General features: G+C 34.8%; 1 protein-coding gene across 1 annotated transcript in view; it reads left to right on the top strand.

Moving 5' to 3' along the window:
- Positions 1 to 24,384, top strand: part of ADGRV1 (adhesion G protein-coupled receptor V1) — a 506,902-nt gene that overhangs the window by 45,405 nt on the left and 437,113 nt on the right. Inside the window, exons 7-18 of the mRNA XM_078067071.1 lie at positions 992 to 1,557; positions 1,905 to 2,175; positions 2,563 to 2,892; positions 9,216 to 9,392; positions 11,510 to 11,733; positions 14,795 to 14,827; positions 16,127 to 16,253; positions 16,356 to 16,541; positions 17,304 to 17,484; positions 18,212 to 18,375; positions 19,445 to 19,568; positions 20,965 to 21,231. Of these exons, the coding sequence (XP_077923197.1) occupies positions 992 to 1,557; positions 1,905 to 2,175; positions 2,563 to 2,892; positions 9,216 to 9,392; positions 11,510 to 11,733; positions 14,795 to 14,827; positions 16,127 to 16,253; positions 16,356 to 16,541; positions 17,304 to 17,484; positions 18,212 to 18,375; positions 19,445 to 19,568; positions 20,965 to 21,231 (2,650 nt within the window). The remainder of the gene's footprint in view (positions 1 to 991; positions 1,558 to 1,904; positions 2,176 to 2,562; positions 2,893 to 9,215; positions 9,393 to 11,509; positions 11,734 to 14,794; positions 14,828 to 16,126; positions 16,254 to 16,355; positions 16,542 to 17,303; positions 17,485 to 18,211; positions 18,376 to 19,444; positions 19,569 to 20,964; positions 21,232 to 24,384) is intronic.

The following is a 24,384-nucleotide window of genomic DNA, read 5'->3' as shown; positions in this document are numbered from 1 at the left end:
TTGAAAGTTGCTGAGAGTAGATCATAAGTGTTGAGTCACTCACACAAAAAGAATCAACTGTGTGAGGTGATGAGTGTGTTAATTCTCTGGATCTCTGCAGTTATTCCAAAATGTGTATGTACATCAAATCATCATGTGTACATTTAAAATATATTACAATTATATTTGTCAATTATTCCTCAGTAAAATTGGGCAGTAAAAAGATGAATCAAATCACAGCGTTTTTTTTTTTAGATAAATAGCCTTACCTTTTATATTGCTGTTGATAGAGGTAAAAAGATTTGTTTTTTCCCTTTCATTCATAAAACAGAATTTATTTAAACAGCATAGTGAAGATTATCCCTAGGATTTCTGTGCAGTTGCAAAAAAGAAAATAAAAGTTTCACTCTAACAATGTCAACATTTGCCTGATAGTGACTCTTATAACTTGTTCTCCAGAGGCATGATGTGTATTTTGGAAATCATATGGTTGGTATATGTTTACCTCTCGAATTAGAAATCATTTAGAGAAAAGCAAGAATAATTCACATGTTGAAAACTAACAATTTGCATGTGATGTGTAATGTGTTAGTTTTCCAGATTCTTAGATATCCTATATCTATGATAATATTATTCCAGATTCTTAGATATTCTTATATATTATTAGATTACTATCATGCTACTTCTGATAAAAGTAGTAAAATTTTATGCCCAGATTTACTGTCAAATCATTAGCGTTACCTAAAGATTGATCAAGGTTGAAAGACATTATACCTGTACTTTAATACCTGTCCATACCATTGCTTTATGAACTTTTCCTTCCCTATCTAAAATATATTATGTAGCTTTGGAAAATATTTTAGTATGTAGGTATTAAACAAGCCTCTCTACTCCCTTCAGTTAAAATTTTTTTGTTTCTTTGTACTGAAACATAGCAACTTTATATACTTTGGTTTCTTTGCAGATGTTTTGGCTATTGGTATTTTTGCTACTGTTTATATTTATTTGACAGGTACCAGAAAATGATGAAATATTTTTGATTCAACTGAAAAATGTTGAAGGAGGAGCTGAGATCAACACCTCTAGGAGCTCAGTTGAGATAATCATTAAGAAAAATGATAGTCCCGTGAGATTCATTCAGAATGTTTATTTGGTTCCTGAGGAAGACCACATACTCCTAATTCCAGTGGTTCGTGGAAAAGATGACAATGGGCATCTGATTGGATCAGATGAATATGAAGTTTCAATCAGTTATGTTATTGTAACTGGGAATTCAACAGCACATGCCCAGCAAAATTTAGACTTCATTGATCTTCAGCCAACCCCAACTATTGTTTTTCCATCTTTTATTCATGAGTCACACCTAAAATTTCAGATAGTTGATGACACCATTCCAGAGATTGCGGAATCATTTCATGTTGTATTACTAAAAGATACCTTGCAGGGAGATGCTGTGCTATTAGCCCCTTCTATTGTGCAAATCACCATTAAGCCAAATGACAAACCTTATGGAGTCCTGTCATTCAACAGTATCTTGTTTGAAAGGACAGTTGTAATTGATGAAGATACAACATCAAGGTATGGTTTATTTTAAACCTGTTATTACAGTTACTTTAATATATTATTCCGAGATTTAGTATTTGTGCTGTTGGACATAGTGTCGAACTGTGTCACTTCTTCCACCATGGTTTTGCTGTTTTCTTTTTTATTTTCAGAGTGATTTAAATATGCAAGTGAATTCATATTATGATAGGTTCCCAGGACACATCTACGTAACTCCCCCTTCATATTAAAACAGCCATTCGTTCTCTATGATACGGATTCTGCTTTTACCAAAATCTCACAGCCAGTTTGACATTGAAAAAGCCCAGCTAAGGGAAACACAGTATAATATGTGACCATATATACTTCTTTTAAAATTCTAGATTTGAAGAAATTACAGTGGTTAGAAATGGTGGCACCCACGGGAATATTTCTGTGAACTGGGAACTGACACGGAATAGCAGTGATCCCTCACCAGTAACGGCAGATATCAGACCAAGTTCTGGAGTTCTCCATTTTGCACAAGGGCAGATGTTGGCATCAGTTCCTCTTACTATTGTTAATGATGATCTTCCAGAAGAGGCAGAAGCTTATTTACTTCGGATTCTGCCTCATACAGTACGAGGAGGTGCAGAAGTGAGCGAACCAGCAGAGGTAGATCATTTGTTATGCTTTACTTGTGTGAATATTTCCGTGTTCCAAAAGAGCCAAAGAATTTGATCACACAAATCACTTTTATGTCTAGTTGGATGCAACAGGAAGAACACTGGTTTTAGAAATGATGTATGTTTCCGTTGCTCAAGATGCTCTGTTCTGTAAATAAAAAATTTACTCTTCAAAAGAATTCCACAAACAATAAATTAGGAAACTTGCCAAATCTGTTTTTGATTCATCTTTTACTCTGGTACATATAAAAAGTAATCATCTTTAGACATGATATGTAAATAAATATTAAAAATCGGAATAGCCTAGAAAATCAACAGTTCGGTATTCTCAGATGTGAGAATTCTACACTTTAATATTTTATTTCTTTATCTGCAGCTTTTGTTCTACATTCAGGATAGTGATGATGTTTATGGCCTAATAACATTTTTTCCTATGGAAAACCAAAAGATTGAAAGCAGCCCAGGTGAACGATATTTATCCCTGAGTTTTACAAGACTAGGAGGAACTAAAGGAGATGTGAAGATGTTTTATTCTGCCCTTTATATTCCTGCTGGAGCTGTGGACCCTTTGCAAGCAAAAGACGGCATCTTAAATATGTCCAGGAGAAATAACCTCATTTTTCCAGAACAAAAAATCCAAGTCACCACAAAACTACCAATAAGAAATGATGCATTCCTTCAAAATGGGGCCCACTTTCTAGTAAAGGTACTGTAGTGATTAAAACAGTTTCAACTTTGGTTCGACTGCACATGTATTTGTCTGTGTGAGAGAGTTAACTAACCATTATCTTGCCCACATTGATGGTTTGGATGCTATCATCGGTTACTACAATTTGTTGAGGGAGTCCAAGGAGAGAATGTGTCTGCTCTTAAGCCATATAAGGAAGAATAAAACAAGGGTCCTACTAAAGTTAATATTTTAATCAGGTGATAATAAAAGTATACCAACTTGAAATGCAGGTCAGAAAATAATGGATGATGTAATGGAGTCACACAAATTGTTAATGGAGGAGGGTGGGGATGGGGGAGATTGAGAGAAGAAGGAGAAAGAGATCTGCCATTCTTTTGAGTTGATTTGGGAAAATATGACATAGGAATGGGATTTGTGGGATAAATACAGTTTTTCATGATGGATAGTGCAGGGGAGGCATTTCAGAAATAAAAAAGCAATATGAGAAAAATTGTGTAGGTATTTTTAATTAACATACTAAAAAAAATCTGTTTCTTTGTCTATTAACTATAGTTAGAATCTCTGGATTCTCATCTACTTAATAAAAAGAAGTTAGGGACCCATAGCATATTCTTCCACTTTGTCTTTTTTTATTTCTTAACTTTTATTAAGGAAAACATTATTTTTATTGCCAAAATTAAAAAAAAATCTGCACTCACTTTTCATAGTGTGGTTATGTTTTCCATGCATTTGGCATTGGTTGATTCTGAAAATTAGAAAGCAATAAAGGATGCTTATCAAATTTTGGTTATGTAAATAAATTTAATAGAGATTCAAATAGTATGAATGGGTTGATAAAGAGTTTATAATCCTATATCACTACATACTTTACTAATCGAAATATATATCAAATGAAGTTTCATATTCCATTAATTTTTTTGAAGCATGCACATTTAAATTGGTCTCATATTTTTGCCTAGACTTTGTTTTATAGTTTATTGCTGCCTTCTCTAGTACTTCTAACTGCTCCCTTTATATGTACCATCTTCACCACATTATAGCTTCCAGTTGTCTTATATATGTTGGATGGTGAGTTTAGCCATACTAACTGCTTTCTATGCTTGCTTCATACCTGCTACTTGGGATGGTTTTTACTGAGCTCCTGAATTTTCTTGATCTCTTGCTTTTTCCTTCTTGGATCGTGTTTGGGTTTTGTTGTAGTATATCTTCCTCAAATACATGTACAGAAAAGGAATATGGAAAGTAAACTTTTTGAGTCTTTGAGACGCTAAAAACAAAACTTCAAACTCACACTGATAGTTTGGCTTGGTAGAAATTTTTAGATTAAAATGATTTTTTCAGGGTGCCTGGATGGCTCAGTTGGTTAAACATCCGACTCTCAATTTCAGCTTAGGTCATGATCTCAGGATCGTGAGACTGAGCCCTGTATTGGGCTCCACACTGGGTGTGGAGCTTGCTTGAGATTCTCTCTCTCCCTTTCCCTCTGCTCCTCCCTCCTTCTCTCTCTCTCTCCCTCTCTCTAAAAATAAAAATAAAAAAAATATTTCTTTTTTCAGAACTTGGAAGGTATTGTTTTATAGCACAGTTGCTGATAAGAAATTGAGGGTAAAGACATTATTTACTTTTTTAGGTAACTTGTTTGTTAACTCTAAAGCTTTTTTTTTAAATCTTCTTGGTGTTCTGAATTCCACAGGACTGTGTCCCACTTTGCTTAGCATTTGATAGGGTAGGCCCTTTTATTCTGAAGACTCTTGTCTTTTTGTTTGTTTGTTTGTTTGTTTGTTTTCAGCTGGGCCACTGCTCATGCTTGTACCATTTGTGTATTTCTTGAGGAGTCCTGGTGGAGGGGTCTAGTCCGTGACCCGTTATGGGGATATATGATTTATCAGTATGTAGAGGATGCCTTTTTGTAATTCATGTACCCAGAGGGAGAACTTTTGCCATTTTGTTTCCAAAAGTTTTGCCACTAGTGGTGGGAGATTCTGCTCTCCCTCTTTTGTTACTATTGTTACTGGTATTTTGTGTCCCCTCAAAATCGGGAACTTATGATGTGATGCATGCTTCTGTCTATGAGGATAACCCATTCTTGGAGGACCCTGAATTTCTCTTGAAGTGATGGGTGAAGAGAACATGGCCTTGTACACAGTTGTGTTTGCTTCCCCTGTGGCTTGTGGGATGCTCTTGTGACATGAGTGGCCAGATGGGGCATCTGCATCTGTGAAGTGGAATTGAGCATGTGGTGGAGTCCCTGGCCTTGGCCATGTTGAACAAGAAGTTAAAGGGACTGGAACGCCGCTACCTGAACACATTTGGAGATATATTTAGAAATTTTTTAAAAAGCTATACATTTGGCCTTATAAAAAATATGTCACAACATTTTTTAAGATTGGTCCTAATAATACATGAAAGTGCATAACTAATTTCATCAGTTTGCACTTAGGGTAACATTTCCCAAACTTAGCAGTTTTCAAGAGTACCTGGGAGATAATAACTTGTCAAGAGGAGTTTCAGAATTTGATGGAGTTTTTATTTTTGGTGTCAGCTCTGTCCTTTGCCTTTTCTGCTGTCAGTATCCTCTGAATTCAGAGCACTCTCATTAATATACATTGTCTTAGTTCCGGCTGCTATAAAGAATACCATAGACTGGTGGCTTAAACAATAGACATTTATTTCTCACAGTGCCAGAGGCTGGGAAGTCCAAGATCAGGGTGCCGGCATGGAGAGTGACTGGTGAGAGCCCTCTTCCTGGTTTGCAGACTGATGTCTTATTGCTGTGTCCTCACATAGTGGAGAGAGACAGGAAACAAGCTCTTTGGCATCTCTTCATATAAGGCACTAATCTCATCATGGGGGTCCCCCCCCCATGACCCAATTATTTCCCAAAGGTCCCATTTCCACATGCCATCACCCTGGGGATTAGGTTTTCAGTAGGTGAATTCTGGGGGAGCACAAACATTTAAATTCATAACGTATGTTTAAGGTATGTCAGTTTTCAGTTCTCCCTTGTAGGGCACAAGTGATATGAGAAACAAATTATTAACCCAAGTGAAATAAAGCAAAGATTTTACACAGCTGTTTTTGCTTTCATGGAGGCCTGGGCATCCTGGAATTCTTGTAGTCGTTGTAGTGATGTGAGGTGAGTTTAAGGACTGATGATGCAGTAATGTTGATTCTGAGTTGTGGAGAACTTTTCTGTTCCCATTTTAGCTTTCTGATTTCTTTTCTCATGCTGCCTCAAGACCAGTTTTTACTGTGGCTACAGACCCCCCAGTATCTGTGCAAATATTAGTAACCTTTCTATTAAGCTCTTAGTCTTTTGAAAATATCTTGTATCTCTATCCAAGTAGCTGCAGAGAATCTCTTTGTAAACAAAACCTTATTAAGGACCATCTATGGATCAGATATTATCTCAGCTATTTTCAGCATTGTATATGAACATGACAGAATTTTTTCCTGATGACACTTGAAAAGTAAGGGAAAACTTGAAGAAGTGTGTAGTGTCTGAATTTTGGTGATGCCGGTTTAGAAATGTGTTTGTACCACTAATTCCAGACTAGATTCTTTATCTCTCTGTATTCAGTTAAAAAACAAAAGGTCTTACAGTGCAGATAGTTCATTTAACAGTTTAGAAAAAAAAAGAGATTATTAGTCACTGACACAATTCCTCGAGGTTCAAAACAGCTGTAGGTTCTGGAAAGCTCCTTGAAATTAGAAGGTTGTGTAGTTTGTATAGTACGTAATGGATAAGCAACACAAGAATAGGAGGCATCAGATTCTGCATGGAAAGTTGAATGAAACTGAAGAAAGGAGAATCTGAGACATGAACTCCTCATTCTTCACTAACCCTCTCCGCTAAATACATTAGTCTGAGATACAACTTTTGGCAGGCTTGGGTTTGCTAATGTGCTGTCCCAGTTGCAAACTGTCTGAAAGCAAAGAACGACTCTTTATGAATGGGGCAGTTTGATTTAGCAGATGCTTAAGGAACCCAGACAAAAAGGCTTAGAGACTAGGAAATAAGCCATGGAAAATTAGCATTTTCCTTTTGATCGGTTCATTTCTTTGTATTTTTCAAAAATCCTATATTTAGAATTAATTCTATAGCTTTTTTTGATAAATGTAAGATATGACTTATTTATTTTCCTCCTTTCTTTTTAGAAAGTTTTGAAGTAAAAATATATTGATGTTTTAAATAGTATTTCAGTTTAGCTCTTTGCAAATGTATGGGAATGGGAGTGTTCATTCACAAACACATGCTTACTCATACATGACCAAGTATTTTAGAAACATCTCTGCCTCCAAACAATGTACACCTTATATTTATATACATTTTATATATGAATTTAAATATATATATAAATTAAATATATTTTATATACATTTATATACATTGTATTTATTCTTTGTAATATTTTTTAAGATAAGTAGAAATTTACATGTATATATATTTCTTTTATCTAGAAAGAATGACAGGTATGTGGTTTTTACTATTTATCTTTACATTGTATTTATTTTATAAAGTAAATGCAGTATACTAAAGAATTACACGTCTTATTTTACTTGACTTGGTCTATATAACATATTTGGCAAAATGTGTCATTCTAATTTCGTTTTTTTCTTTTACTCAAATGACTATTTACCAAATACGGAGTTTTTCCTATCTTTCTCCTGTATGTGATTTTTAGATTTAAAAAAATTTTAAAAATATTTATTTTATTTATTTATTTATTAAAGAGGCGTGCAAGACTGGGGTGGCGAGGGGTAGTGGGAGGGAGACAGAGAATCTTAAGCAGGTTCCATCCCCAGCACAGAGCCCGATCTCATAACCCTGAGATCATGACCTGAGCTGAAATCAAGAGTCAGACTCTTAACCAACTGAACCACCCAGGCGCCCCTCCTGTATGTGATTTTTAAAGCAAAATGTGTGACATTTTAAAAGGGCATTTACTTTTGCCTTTAAAATATATATCGTTTATCATAAAGTGTGACATTGTGTGTGGGATCAGAACTACTCCTGTTCATTTGTGGAAAATCAACTTAAATCACAAGTCTCTTCTGGTGGTTACTTATTGGCATTGTTTCCACATTACAAAGCCTAACAGAGGGCTCTAAAGAATGGGAGATCCATAATGTCTTATTAAGTTCAGAATTGCTTTTCATCTTAAAATATTTGTTGTTTTTGCAGTCCTGTAATGATTATCTATTCCTATACTCCTCAAGTGAACACTGTATGGATTGATCAGTTGAATTTTGGAAAGTTAGAATATTAAGATGTTGAAGGTTTGTGATACACCAGGATTCCTATAGAGCTCATTTTGTGTTGGAGGGATGAGTTGACAAACATTTACTGTGTCTCAGCTGCAGTTTTGGTTCTGTGTCATGGCCTGGGAAAATGCTGAGAAGAACACAGACTCACAAAGGCTTTGTTACGAAGTAAAAGTCTGGAATACACAAAATGATGATAAGCAATCAACATGTGAAATTTACGATAACGTTCTAAGTTTAGGGAGGGTAGTTATAGAAATTCAGAAAGATAGAATAAAAAGGGCTGGAGATACCAGGAAATCTTCATGAAAGAGGGAGATGTAACTGGACTTTAAGAATGGCTACATTTTGGCCTTGTGAGGTAATGAAGGGAGGCCATGCTAGATGTCAGCACTATGGAAGTTACTCTTGTGGTCATGTTCATTAAGCACAGGGATATTGTGTGTTATACATATGCTGTTTTTCTTTAAACGGAGAGACAGGTTACATTTGGCGTTCTGAATGATGTTCTGATAGTGAATTTTCTCTGGCATAGAAGGGGAGTGGGTGATTGATTGGAGGCATGGGTCAGTGAAAGAGAAGAATGAGATGTGGGCAACTCTCAGTTTAGCTTTAAGGTCAAGGTAGTTGGGTACAGGTGATAAGGAGGAAAAGCAGATGGTAGTGCTGGTGATGTTAGTAGTGAGGGGACATGGAACAGAGAAAATGATTTCTATTTTGGACATTCTAACTGTAAGGTGTCTGTGTGACATTTTTATGATGTCCATGGGCAGTTGGTTACAAAGATTTGGAATTTGAAGGAGAGATCCAGAGATTATTAGGGAGAGGGTATGACATAATAAGATAAAGGGCTTAGAAAGAACCCTGGGGAATTATAACTGAAGAGCAAAAAAAAAAAAAAAAAAGCTCAAGAAGCCAGTGCAGGAGATTGAAATAAGATGGTGACTGTAAGAGGAGATGAAGTTGCCAAGTTTGTGACCTTTACATTTGTTGCCCCATGCTATTAAGACTTTTTTTAATTTAAAAATTTCTGTTCTTTTAAATTTTTCACTGTGTTTGTTTGTTTATTATAGTTGGAAACTGTGGAGTTGGTGAACGTAATTCCCCCAATCCCACCTGTAAGTCCTAGATTTGGGAAAGTCCAGAATATTTCTTTAGTGGTTACTCCAGACATTGCAAATGGAGAAATTGGCTTCATTAGCAATCTTCCAATCATTTTACATGAACCAGAAGATTCTGCTGCTGAAGTGGTAAGTAGGCTTTTTCTTATTGATGGGGCCTAATGAGTCTGAGATAAGGCATAGACACAGAATTAACAGATCTTGAAAAGCTTCACCATTTACAGCAAGTCTTCAATATGTCATTTAAGTAACTGATTAATATGTGATTTTTCCATCATCTTTTGCCATATTTGTTAGAATAAAATTAGAATTAATTGCTCATGGCCAGAATTGGATATTTTGATGTGGATGCTTTTAGATAGTGCTATGACATTTGTCAGAGTGATAGCCAAACATAATTTTTCTTTTTTTATTGGCTAAGTCACATGTATTGCAGGTATCCTTGACTTACTCCATTATTAGCATTCCTCATGCTTGCCTTGGGAAGGACTAGGGTGGCTGCCTTGGGTTCTGTGCTTGGCGGTGGAAGTGATCCACTTGGATCGCCATTCCACTTGGTGGTGGTAAAGTTGTGGAATGCCAAATCTGAGGAATTTTATGTTATATATATGGGTACATTTTTGTGGGCGCACACACACACACACACACACACACACACACAAAAGCACACTCACATATATAGCACCCCTACCTGACCCCTACCCTGATTGAATTTTCCTACCATCTATCTAGGGATGGCTCTGACTTTCAGGTTTACCATTACCTGGGTTCTGGTCTATCCCTGAAACCTTCTCTAAGACTCTCATAACTTAGATTTGATTTAAAGTGGGTTGGGGTTCAGATCAGAAAAGTGGAGAATTGTTTTTGTTATCGAAGTCTCATGTCAAAATATGGTATTCGCAACTTCCTTTGTTTGTATATTTGATTCTATAAATTGGCAGAGCAGCTCATTTTTCAAGATGGTTCTGATTTTCTGTATTTTTTTATTAGTACACTGTTTCTTTCTAAAAACTGAAAAACTAAAAACGTTTAGAGAGTGGATTGCTTTTATTCATTATCTGCTGTCAATTTCATATTTTTCCCTTGAGGGAAATTAGTTTTGAGGGAAAGTTTTGGGCTCTGTGAACCTGCATTCTTCCCCTCTGGGAAACAGAAAGGGTGGAAATTTCCCTCAGCTCTCTTTCTCTTTGTCCCATCCATAGCCCAGACTACACCCACTCCCTCAGGGTGACTTAATTTTTTTGTCTTCCTTAAGTATCCTATTTTGCTCACTAGTCGTTAACCCTGACCATTGCTAGTCAAATTAGCAGAATGGCTAGTGAGGAAAATATCTTCCATTTTTCAAGATGGATTGTGTTAAAAAGCAAAGAACAAAGAAAATACCTTTTTAGGGTCTTAAAAAGAACAGCATATCTACCATTAAGTATTCATTTATATTCTTTATTTGAAAAAAACTTTATCATTATCTACAATGATCCTTTTATTTTCTATATTTGAAATGTACTGCACTTAAATAAAACTACCAAATATAATTTGTTTCAGAATTATTATAATAGCAGCCATTTATTTAGCTCATACAATGGAGAGACACTAATCCTCTCCACAAACTTGCAAAATATGGAAGCCCTAGCTTCATTTCACTTGAGGAAATTGAGGTCAGAGAGGTTAAGTAACTTGCCCAAGGTCACCCAGAACTATGATTTGAGTATCTCATTCTATTTCTACTGCATATATCGTATTGGTTAGAAACATTTCTTGTTCTTATTTATATTATTATTTTCTTATTTTTGCCTCCATCACTTTAGGATGAATTTTTTGTAATTTTCTAGTTTTAATTATAAAAGCTTATCTTTCAGTTTATATTGTGGTATTTCGTTAATTCCTTTTTTTGGAGAAACTCTGATGGAAAATTAGTATTTAGCCAACATGTTCTATGTTTTTCACTATTCTTTGGCTTTTAAAATATCCTTTTATTAAGACAAATCATAGGTTAGGGATATTTTGGGGGTGGGAACAGTTTTGCAGATAAATTTGATTAGCAAAAACTAATAAAAAATAGTTATATCTAAAATTATTTTTATGCTTAATGAGAAGACATGTTCAGTCTTCTGTTTTAATGTCATTTAATAGTTGGCTTCTCTATGCAGAATACATATATTCATATAATAACATGTGCATCCACTAACTGAAAAGCTTACATAATTTGTTAGCATATATTTCAGGAGAAATTTTTTTTTTTTTATAAGGTATATATTCCCTTACATCGGGATGGAACCGATGGCCAGGCTACTGTCTATTGGAGTTTGAAGCCCTCTGGCTTTAATTCAAAATCAGTGACCCTGGACGATATAGGTCCCTTTAATGGCTCTGTTGTGTTTTTATCTGGGCAAAGTGACACAACAATCAACATTACAGTCAAAGCTGATGACACACCGGAAATGAATGAGACAGTAACACTTTCTCTAGACAGGTAATAACCCGTTTAGGTTATGTTTATTTAATAGCATTTATATATGTTTGAGTTCTCTGAAATAATTTTGGTTTTTTGTTTCAATTCTTTCCTCCATATAAAGTAAAGAGAAAAAACTAAATAGATAACATTTTGCTGGGCTTCTGACTTTTCTGTTTTTTGTTGATAGCTCTGGTTAGACTGAATATTGTGACATAGTGAAATTTTACCTTGCTATTCATTATGAGGAAACATTACACAGAGAATTATTGGAAGGTATCAGATATAACATTAAGCATAGCTAATAAATTGCTATATTAAAAAAGTAGGCAGCAACAAATCTAAAATGTTAGGTTAAGCAAACAGCTCTGCCTGCTTCATTTTCAACAGGGGAGAGGATTAGAGCTTTTTTTGAGTGAGTAAAAAGAAAGCATTAATCTTCATATAATGAATTCTCTTTTTAACATAGAATTTGAACACTAAATAATACATATTTTTCAGAGAATCAAAAATACAAATTTAAGAGGTCTTTTTCAGTAATAATAAGGATTTACTTAACACTTCTCAGTGGATAATTTATATTAGGAAAATATTACAGTCTCTCAGAGAGATTTTTTTTCAGTAATTCAGAAAATCACCAAAAGTGAAACAAAGTTCTTTGTTTAACTGATGTCAGTTAATTAAAAAAAAAAATCAAAACCAAGCTTATCTGCTACAATTTTCTATATTAAAATTGATACATATTAGAGAAGGTTAGTGTGGCTGGGGGGCTTTGCAAAATTCATATTTTATAAACAATAAAAATCACAGATAAATTCAATTGGCATTATATTATACTATATTAATCAGGACTGAAATAGTAATAATTATTTTATGGAACCCCTTATCCTCTCTATATTTTACCATTAGGTTTTTCTTTGTAGGTATTTTGTATAAACACCTTCTGGAAACCTGATGAGTAGCTGTTCTTTATTTTTATGTCAAGGAAAAATACAGAATGTAGGGAAAAAATGACTTATGCTTTTAATATGTATTTCACATTAAATCTTAAGGAAAGGTATTTCAAATTATTTTAAAAAGTCAGTGAAATGTAATGTAAATGAAAATTGAAAATTATCATTTTTTCACTTATGTCCTTTTTTCTTTTAGTTAGGTTTGAGTACTTATTAAATCAATGGGCAGTCTTCAAAAAAAAAGAAAGAAAGAAAAAGAAAATGAACAACATTTATAAACCGAAGATAAAGCAATTCATAGAAACTCTTAGCTGAGTTTCTGCTTTGGCTAAGTGTTTAAAGAATGGCTTAAATTTCACCTTTGAAAGTTTACTAAATATTTTTTATATTCTTTCAAAACAGTCATTTTTTAACTTGATCATATGAACATTTAAATTAATTAAATATAATTTTTAAGTATTTATTTCTCTCTCTCTCCTATGGGCAAAAACAGTACACAAGGAAGTACAAATCATAGGCTAGAGTATTTCAAAAATTATTGGTTACTCTCTTTTCAAATACAGGAAATTCATTCAATTTTATATTTATGTTATATTTATATCTAATTCAATTAGTAATAGTGTTTACTTATATTATTTAAATTGTGCATGAGTAAGAATGAGCAAATAACATTTGAGTGTTCTAAGACATATTTAATTAAATAAATGAGAATAACATCTACAATTTAAAATTACATATTTTATCTAAACCTCCTCTCGATTTTGCAAATTTTTAACAAAACTAAAATGAAAGAATGATTGGTAGTAAGTGTTACTACAATGTTATGATATAATGCAACAAAAATAATTAACACTTTATTGTGGTACATTATAGTTTCTCTAAAGTCAAATTCAAATTCAAATTTTCTATATTTAGTACAGATAAGAGTTGCTCTAGAGTTAAACAGTTTATGATGCTTTCAGTATCATACCAGTTAAAAATATTTTACTGTTTAGTTTTCCCCAAATCAGAAAAAATTTCACTATGCCAGTTTATTTCAGAAAAATTACCATATATGTGGTGTATAACCCCATATTTATAGTGTCGTTTGACCTTAAAAATGAAGCCCTATGGTGAGCGCTGTGAATTGTGTAAGACTGTTGAATCACAGACCTGTACCTCTGAAACAAATCATACATTATATGTTAAAAAAAGAAGATAGTAGGAAGGGAAAAATGAAGGGGGGATATCGGAGGGCAAGACGAACCATGAGAGACTATGGACTCTGAGAAACAAACTGAGGGTTCTAGAGGGGATAGGGGTGGGAGGATGGGTTAGCCTGGTGATGGGTACTAAAGAGGGCACGTATTGAATGGAGCACTGGGTGTTATACGCAAACAATGAATCATGGAACACTACATCAAAAACTAATGATGTAATGTATGGTGATTAACATAACACAATAAAATAAAATAAAATAAAAAATGAAGCCCTAGGGTCATGCATGTTGACATGTGTTTTTCAAGACTGTTTGAAAATACATTACATTGGGGATTTGGAAAAGTATTTAGATTTCCTGTTATGAAGTTCTATGTAAGTAATATTTGTCAAAGTTAAAAGATAAAATGCTATCTTATGGCTTCTTTGATTATATTTCTATGCAAATGATGAAAGGTATGTATTTCTTTGCTTCTAAAGTTTTTTATTTTTTCAAAGAATAACTGGCTTTAGATCTGAGGATGAAGATTTTTGTTTTATTAAAAACCTCATTAAAGCTACTAAGTAATTATAACTCAAGCTGCCTGAGATTTGCTCAGCTGCTGTGGCTTGTGAGCATGCACAGTGCTTGGCAGGCCCCGGCTCCTTGGAGCAGGCCTGGAAAGGAATGTCTTCAATGGGTATTGACATGCTGGCTGGCCATGGGGTCGTCTTCCCTAAGTGGAAACTGCTGAACCTCTTGCTAGCATTCATCAATAGCAGAGAATCCACTGTGCAGAAGTGAACATTACTAGCTTGTGGGGGAAAAAATGAAAAGCTTTCTTTCACTTTATTTTTACTCTGTCGTTCAAATTTCTAGCAGTATGAGTGATTTTGGCAAACCGTGTCTCTGTCTCCTTTTCCCCCTCCCACACTTCTTTCTGTGTTGACAGGGTAGAAACCGAAAGGTTTGTCGTGTATTTTGGGTAAGTGTACAAAACAATGCCTTGTTTTTGGTTATTCAACCTTTTGCTTTCCAAGCCGTTGTTTTGGACAAGGCTGCAGTTCTGCATGACCACAGGTCTTGAGAAATTTTGCTTGATGGCTGTGCATGCTTTGTGTGTAGTTTCATTTTCTAATGGTAAGGGGAGTGTGTATGAAATATGGATGTATTTACTATGAAAATCACATGACCGCATTAACAGTATCACAAATAACTGTCCTATTATTTGGGCTGTCTCTTCTGCAGACACAAGAATGCTAGGTTTTGGTTGTCAGATTTCCAAAAGCTAGAGAAGGATGATAATTCTGATTTTCCATTACATAGGAAGTGAGCTGTCTTTTCTACATATTAATTGTGGCTTCATTGTAATTTTGAGGTCTGATCATGAATACTGTTTGGTTCAACAGAAAGTCGCATTTGGGAAGGTTTAGAGCAGATTGCAGGATTGAGAATTCTCAAAGAGAATGCTGGCTTTTAAACTCCCAGAGCCCTGTGTCCCAGTCCCTTTGATCATTCGAATTATACACTGAGCATAAAAACCAGAAATATAAAAAAAAATCTTGTTTTAAATATGTTCTTTTGAGAGATGTATAGAAATTGCTTAACAAGTCATGCATCTCAGATCCATTCTGTTCCATGATTTTTTGTGTATGTTCTATATTTTCTTTTAATAACAAAAAATAAATTAAAACTGAGGTGAATAGAATCATATGGTCACAAAATATTTCTAAAATCTAATCATAATTTCGTTTATTTTTGATCACTGTGGCTTGCTTTAGTCCATGCAGTTATCCAACTTTTATTTAGTTAGTATAATCTTATGTCATGATTTTTTTTTTAATTCAAGTGCACATAAAGGTAAAACAAATTTATTTAAATATATTTTCTAACTACATGTTAAAATTAAATTTTCCTAAAACTGTAAAAAAATCTGTAGATTTTATACTTTATAAAAATATATTTACAGCCTTTGGTTACTTATTTTATGGTGTACTTAGACAATATTTTTGGTGTATTTTTGGAGTACTTAGGCAATATTTAATTTCAGTCAAATATGAAAGATATAATGAATTCAGAAATAGAAGTTCTTCTGTAAATATTATGAGTAAAAGTATTTTCATCTTAAATAATTTTAGTACACTTAAATTCAGTTTAAGTTTTAACTGATAATAACCTTCATATTCATTATCTGGAAGTGTTGTAAATATTGTAAATAAGTCTGCAAAATTCAGTGTTAAGATTATAGGTGGCAGGTCCCTTTTCTTCCTTCTGACTTCTCCAGGGTCAATGTAGAAAATCAAGTGCTAAAATCTGGATATACTAGCCGTGACCTAATTATTTTGGAAAATGATGATCCTGGGGGAATTTTTGAATTTTCTCCTACATCCAGAGGACCCTATGTTATAAAAGTAAGTATGAAAGAAACTTCAATCTATTCTGTACTCACAACTTCAGAAGAACAATCTTGAAGAATTTGAACTTTCATGGATTTTTTTTTTTTTTTTTTTAAGGAAGGGGACTCTGTAGAGCTCCACATCACCCGATCCAGGGGTGCTCTGGTGAAGCAGTTTCTACACTACCGAGTAGAGCCGAGAGATAGCAATGAGTTCTACGGAAACACGGGGGTGCTAGAATTTAAACCTGGGGAGCGGGAGATTGTAATCACATTGCTAACAAGATTGGATGGGATACCAGAGGTACGGGATTTTCTTTCTTGTGCTTTTGTGGAAAGCTGATAATATCTAGTATATTATGAATATAGATATTTTGAACATTGACAAGGAGATACAGGAGCAGAAGTGAGCAAGAAAGGACTGAGAGGCTACTTACGTTTGCAAAAGAAAAAAAAAACACAAGCTTAAAAAACAAAGTAAGATTCATTCAACTTTGAATTACGTATGTTTGTCCTACAGAAAGAAATGCCAAACTACCTGAAATGTGTGTGATCAGTTTTCATCTTCTTTAAGCTTTGTTTATGTTTAACTTTATTTTATGTCACCTGTTTGAACTTTTAATGATATGGGTTTGAACTGAAGTTTTTCTGTAAAATCACTTTTTAAAAAAAATAAATTTAAGTTTTGTATTAGTGGAACCACATATTATTCCATTGTGTTTGCACACCAATACATAGGTAGCTTTTCAATTAATTTTATTTTATTTACTCTTATTAGTTTAAATGGCTAGATCATCGGTGGTAAGGTCCAGTCTTCTTGCTATGTTAGTATAGTATCATGATTTATCTTTTCCTTTTTTGGATAATGTATACTTTCATATATGATGTCTCCCTTAATTGGTAGGAGAGTGTTAAACAATTTTTTAGGAATAATATCAGCTCTTTTGTTTTTTTCAGTGAGTGGGATGTTTCTGGAAAATAGTATTAATATTCTTCAATAGATATATTTTTATTTGCTTTGAAATTTCAACTTTATATTTTTCCTAATTTGACATGTTCATTTTAGTTGGATGAACACTATTGGGTGGTCCTCAGCAGCCATGGTGAACGGGAAAGCAAGTTGGGAAGTGCTACGGTTGTCAACATAACGATTCTAAAAAATGATGATCCTCATGGGATTATAGAATTTGTCTCTGATGATCTAATTGTTATGATAAATGAAAGTAAAGGAGACGATACCTATAGTGGTAATTTATTCTGCTTCTTATATTCTAGTACTGTTTACTGAAGAGGAAATTAATCATTTTTTAGTTTATTTCTTTAGCAAATTGTTATTTTTAGTTGTCCATCTGCCTTAAAAATTACATATAGTACAGATATTAGTATTTAAAAAATCATATTTAAGATTGCTATTTTTATTTCTTACATCAGTATTGTGGTGATAACTGATAATTTCAGTTATATTTTGATTTCAATTAACCATATGTGGTAGAATTCAAACACTGAAGAATGAGATGAGTCAAATAGGAAAGACTTAAAAAATGAGAATTACTGCTAGGGAGCTATTACAGTGGCCTGAAATGAGAAGGAGCTTATTTTTAGAACAGTGTCTGTCTAGGTAAGAAAATTACTTTTGAGTGTGCAACTTCCTCTAGCTGGTTTCAGCAAAAATCCTTGTAGAACTTTGTCATAAGTGTGTCTAATTAATCACCATTCTGTTCCCTCTGCAGAATGATTTTTAAAACCCCAAACTGATAGAAAAGATCAAGTCCATTTATTTTATAAATTTTATACCTACAGAAAGAACACTAGATTACATTTAGTTACATACCTTGAGGCTATCTAAGCAAATGATTGACTTTTATTAAAAAGAGGTCTTATTTTTACTTTCGTTTTTTGAGCAGTTTCTTTACTCATTGTTTTAAAATTGTTAAATGTATATTCATACATATTATACACATTTGTATTTCACAGCTATTTATGATGTAATAAGAAATCGAGGCACCTTTGGTGATGTTAGTGTATCATGGGTGGTTAGTCCAGACTTTACACAAGATGTATTTCCTGTCCAAGGGACTATTTTCTTTGGAGATCAGGAATTTTCAAAAAATATCACCATTTACTCCCTTCCAGATGAGGTAAATGTTGCATATGTAACTCTTTATTTGTTGTCATTGCTTAATAACTTTTTTATTTAATAATTAAACATCTGGCAGTATATTTTGTCATGAAAATATGTGATAAAGAATGCAGGTATGATCATGTTTGAATAGAAGCCAAGAGAGGAATATTTTTGGTTTCCCTGGAGCCATCTTCAACTCTTATAACTCACAGTTGCCAGTGACACTGCGTAGGTGTTAAGTATCAGGGATTCAAGTTGAGGTTAAGTCCTCAGCTAGAGCTTTGGCCCTTTGAAGCCAATGGTACCATCTACCAAGTATGCTATTGGTGCATTCCCAGAATGAGGACAATCACCAGATGGATCATGGATCCAGGGTGGTGCTCATCTCACTGGTGATGAAGAGAAAGAACTAGGAACAATGGGAGTGGACCTTTCTGAGAGGAGCTGTGTTTAAATGGTCCCGGAAGCCTGTCTCCTTTCCCTTGGGCTTGTTCCTTGAGATACAAAATTCCAGCACTCTTCCATTTTAGGATATGGAGAATACCAGCTTACATGGATGGAATGAAAGGGAAACAGTGTCCACCTAGAGATTTATAGAGGCTCAGAGATGGTGGGGAATCTCATCTTGGTAGGACATGGGATTGAGGTCTTTATGGGTGAAACCCTCGGTAAGCATTGTAAGAGGCCTTTGAGAGCTAGCTGAGCTTTTGTTACTATTATGACCTCTGGTCTAAATGGATCGAAAAGTTATTTTTCTGTTTTTTTTTTCTTGTAAACAGCATATATCCCATCTTCTTAACAAAAATAATGTGACCTATGTAGTATTTATATTTTAGCTTATATAAGGCAAAATATCTCTATTTTCATTAAATTTTATGAGTCAGAATGAAGTGGCTTTTTGGATGACATGCACATTATAATGTTTTTTGGGGTCTGAGTCCTACTTGAAACAGAAATGGTGATGAACATTAGTCCTGTCATTAATAGAGCTACTTTTTAAAAAGATAAAAAATAATTTAGGTATATCTAATGGAATTATTTGTACAAATCACCTAACATAAAACATGTGTCACATTTTCCAAAAGATTCCAGAGGAAATGGAGGAATTTACCATTACTCTGCTTAATGCCACTGGAGGAGTTAAACTAGGAAATAAAACTACTGCAACTCTGAGGATTAGAAGAAATGATGACCCCATTTATTTTGCAGGTGGTATTCCTATCTTTTTTGAGTGAGTTTACATCTTTTTAAAGAGTAGATAGGTATGTTTTCAATAACTTTTATAACTGAACATTTTCAATAAAGCACAATTGAAGCTTGTTTAAATATGATTTCATGATTTGTTTGGACGATCATTATTCAATCTGTTTGATGTTTTAAGAAATGTTTCCAAAGGTCTTCTGAAGGAAAAAGAAAATAAAACAAGTACTGTTTTGTTAGCTTTGTTCTCCCTCTGCCTTCAAATTCCAAGGTATTTCTTTTGCGTTTGTGCAAGAAGGGATACGCTTCCACAAAATTTCTTCCAGTACACGACGTAGCCAGTTCAGGGTTTGGGTACCGTACCTAACGGATGCTCATTAACTTAATAACTCATCTTTATTGAACATGTAAATTAAGGCTTCCCCATTTCTGCATTTTAATTCTCTCTTTATAACTCCGTTTTGCCACCTGAGACATTTCTTAGTTTTTACTTTATTTTAATTCCACTATAGTTAGTATACAGTGTTATATTAGTTTCTGGTATACAATTTAATGATTCAACACTTCCATATGTCACCCGGTGCACTCCTTAATATCCTTACCTATTTCACCCATCCTCCTCCCCTCACTTCCCCTCTGCTAACCATCAGTTTGTTCTCTCTAGGTGACATTTTTTAGTTTTATTTGTGAGCTTAATTGGTATCTAATTCTTTCTTTTTTTAAAAGATTTTATTTACTTTTTTATTTGACAGAGAGGGAGAGAGAGTGAACACAAGCAGGGGGGAGCAGGCTCCCCGCTGAGCAGGGAGCTCAGTGAGGGGCTTGATCCCAGGACCCTGGGATCATGACCTGAGCTGAGGAGAGATGCTTAACTGACTGAGCCACCCAGGTGCCCCAGTGTCTAATTCTTTATTAAGCCCTTTTTACAAGCTGTTCAATTTACAATTGCAGGAATCTTTTAAAGCTCTTGAATTTTATAGATTCATATTCTTAACCTTCAGTTAACATATACGTAATGAATTAGTCCTGTGTTCAGCCTTCTAACTGCTGTGGAAAAATAAAATATAAGGTATCTGGGCTTATTCTCAAGGAAGTTACAATCTAAATTTGGAAATGAGGTGTATGAAACAGTAGACCAAGGATTTCAGATAGTATCTAATTTTACTGACATATTAGGAGTTGAAGACAATGGATTCTGTAGGAATTAAGACAAGGGGAAGGTTATTGACTAGAAATCATCAGAGGAGTCTTCATGTAGGAGTTGGCACCAGAGCTGAATCTTTAAGCAGAGACACAATGGAGGGTATTTCTTGTGTGGGCAGGAAGAAACATAAAGTGGTGTGAAAATATGTAGATGGAATCAGAAAAGCTCACGTGTTCCTTCTTTTCTTCATCAATATTTCAGAACCTCATGTGGTGAGAGTTCAGGAAGGTGAGACTGCTAACTTCACAGTTCTCAGAAATGGATCTGTTGATGTTGCCTGCACCGTCCAATATGCTACCATGGACGGGAAGGCTACCGCAAGAGATGGAGACTTTGTTCCCATTGAAAAAGGAGAAGCACTTGTTTTTGCGGTTGGAAGTCGAAAGCAGAGGATATCTGTATTCATTAATGAAGATGATATCCCAGAAACAGATGAGCCCTTTTATATAATCCTCTTTAATTCAACAGGTAAATAAATTATATTTTTATGGCAGACTTGTTTCAGTGCTTTTATCAAGATGACCTTAAGTGCTTAACTGTCATTGATGACTGTTCAAGAGCAGAATTCCTTATTTTATTGCTTTCTTGAGGGAAAGAGTGAAGAATATGTATGTTGAATCTTCATGTACCTGGTATAATCTGTGGCATTATTTTTAATCTTTTTTTCACAATGTAGCACATGGAGAAAAGTATGATATTACATAAGGAATAGAAATCTTCTAGCTAAAGCTTCCCTGAGCCTTGTTTAGTAATTCAAGAGCTAGGGTATCAGTATTTTGTAAGCCCTTACTCTTCTAGCGTGGTACTGGACATACTGGCTGGGAAGCTGTGTTCTGGAAATGGCTGAACACAGCCGGCTGTTTGATAATTCTCCGGAGCCGTAGTCATGATGCATGATAATTTGCAAGGAGGAAAAGATAGGCTCTTCCTTCTTCTCTGTACTATAAATGAAGTAGGATGTTTGGATCCCAGTATTTGGGTTCTGAGACTATTTTGACCCAACTTTTAGCAAATTGGAGGGGATTAACTTGTTTTTATATTTATTCTCTTAAGTGTACAAGGAGCTATTTTTTTCTGAACCTTTTGAGAATAAGTTGAAGACAGAATACCCTATCACCTCTGAATACGTTAGTGCCTTTTCCCTGCAGAGACATTCTCTTACATAACCACAGTATAATTGTTAATATCAGGAAGTTAACATTAATACAGTCACTGCTTGAGACCCCCCTTCAGATTGCTCCCGTTGTCCCAATAATGTCGTTTCTAGCAAAATCATGCTTGGATTTAGTTGTCATGTCTCTTTAATCTCTTCAATTTGGAGTAGTTCCCCAGTCTTTCCTTATGACCTTTATAATAATACAGAAATCACAGGCTAGTTATTTTGTAGAACATTCCCCATTTTGGGTCTCTTTGATACTTCCCTGTTATTATTAGTTTCAGGTTTGCATTGTTGACGGGAATTTCATAGAAGCGATTCTCTCTTCTTACCATCTCTTCAGTTGACACGTGATTTTGTTTTGTCCCTTTACAGCAATGTTTACTTTGACCACAATTTAGGTGGTGACTGCCAGCCTTCTCCACTGTACTTTTTTTTTGAAACGAATAAATATTTTGTGGGGGAGATGCATTATGTAAATATCCTGTAACTCATCAAACTTTCATCCTTTATCAGTATGGACTCGTGGTTTCTATTTAATGCAGGGGGTTGTATTTCACTATCATCATTGGTTTTGGTGGTCAAATTTTCCCAGATTTGGCTAGTGGTAGCCTGTTTGAGATGACTTTTCTATTTTTATGACATGTCCCTATTATTCTGTGAGTATTTTCTTACTTCTGGCACAGCAAGCTGTTCCAAACTCACACTTTTCCTGTCACAACCCTGAAAGTAGTCATTTTCCCAAGAAGCTCTGGTTCCCTTTAATGAAGAATGTTATTTAGAAACCAGAATCTGGGCACTAGGTGGGCTTATTGTTTCTGAGCTTATGCTCCTTCTAGGCCTTTTTAATATACAGAGATTGGGAATATTTTTATGCAGGTATGTATTTCCGTATACATACACATACACTTTTACATCTGCAGTTCTGTATCCCACTATATATATTGAAAACCCTTAGTTCACAAAAGTATTTCCATTTCTGCCTGTTATTACAGAGTTTGTTCTAGTTTTCTTTTTTTCCGTGTTTGTCCCTCTGTTCTCGAAGTGTGTGAAATTCAGTCCCTCTTATTTTTATTTTTTAAAGATTTTATTTATTTATTTGATAGAGAGAGAGACAGTGAGAGAGGGAACACAAGCAGGGGGAGTGGGAGAGGGAGAAGAAGGCTTCCCGCCGAGCAGGGAGCCCGATGTGGGGCTCCATCCCAGGACCCTGAGATCATGACCTGAGCCGAAGGCAGATGCTTAACGACTGAGCCACCCAGGCGCCACCCCTCTTATTTTAATATATTTACTTCTTTGACTGATTCCCCCTGGACCCACTTTCCCATTGCATCTTTTACCCTCCTTCCACAATGAAGTTGCCTTTCTTACCCCACTAGGGTTCTGGCTTCCTGCTTTAGGATCTCCCCAGCTCCATGTGGATGCCTTCCCATTCCACTTGGACTCCAACATCCTACGCTAAGGTTTTCTCCTGTGGAGATGCCCTCCTTACCCCACCTTGTGCTGGGTCACTGTCGTGCCACAGCAGTCCACCCTCACTATGAATGCCTGCCTTGTGCTTTACCTTGTACCTTGTGGACTGAAATATTCAGAAAGAGGAAGAGGAAAAGTAAGAGATCACTTAATTTTTGTTTGTGCTGTATTTCTCCACCATTTTTCCTATCTTTATCTCTCTTCAGTTGTCTCTCTCTTCCTATTTCCTTCTTCTCTTTCTCATTTCTCATAAGACTTAGTAAGAAAATTAAAAAAGTAAAAACTGAAAACTATTATCTTATGAGGAAAAATTTAACTTTGTATAATAATGTCCACAAAAGAAATTTCGCAGTTGCAGAAAAACCCACAACTAGTCAGGCCTTACTTAGATGAAAAACATTTTGATGAATTCAATCATTGGCCTAAAATTTAAATGAAAGAAATTGCTACAGGTAAAAATAGTTTTGGTGATATAAAAGTGAAAAACAAAGTTTTTCTGTCATGTATAGAAAGTGGATGAAGAAATGCCATTGTCTTAATACAGTTTACTGTAGGAATAAGTTCTTGGTTCCATTTATTACTTTGATGTCATTCTGGGGATAATTATTGTGTCCCAAACATCTCTGAGGTCAAAATGTCACTGGGCTTAAACTCTTACCAGGAACAAAATGTCACTATGATTAAAATAGTGGATCGGAACATCCAAATCTCTTATAAAGAGAATGGAAAATCACTGTGCAAGGAGAAGTTTGGCATTTATTGTGTAAAATGCATCATTGGGGAAATATATATTTGATATTGGAAGAGAGAGGGATGGAGAGAGAGGTGTCACTGGATGGCTGGCCTGAGGTATACTGCCACTGCATTTGTCTTCAGTATTTTTCCAGATGTGGTGACATCTGAGGATCTAATGACTTTAGCTATGAAGACTTGGATGACATAATTTGTGCTTTTACATCCCTTCTTTGTTCTTTCTCTTCCACTTTTCTCTC

Source organism: Halichoerus grypus, chromosome 2 (assembly GCF_964656455.1).
Source record: "Halichoerus grypus chromosome 2, mHalGry1.hap1.1, whole genome shotgun sequence".
Lineage (NCBI taxonomy): Eukaryota > Metazoa > Chordata > Mammalia > Carnivora > Phocidae > Halichoerus > Halichoerus grypus.
The sequence above is the reverse complement of the archived record's forward strand: the minus strand, read 5'-3'. Positions and strand labels throughout refer to the sequence as shown.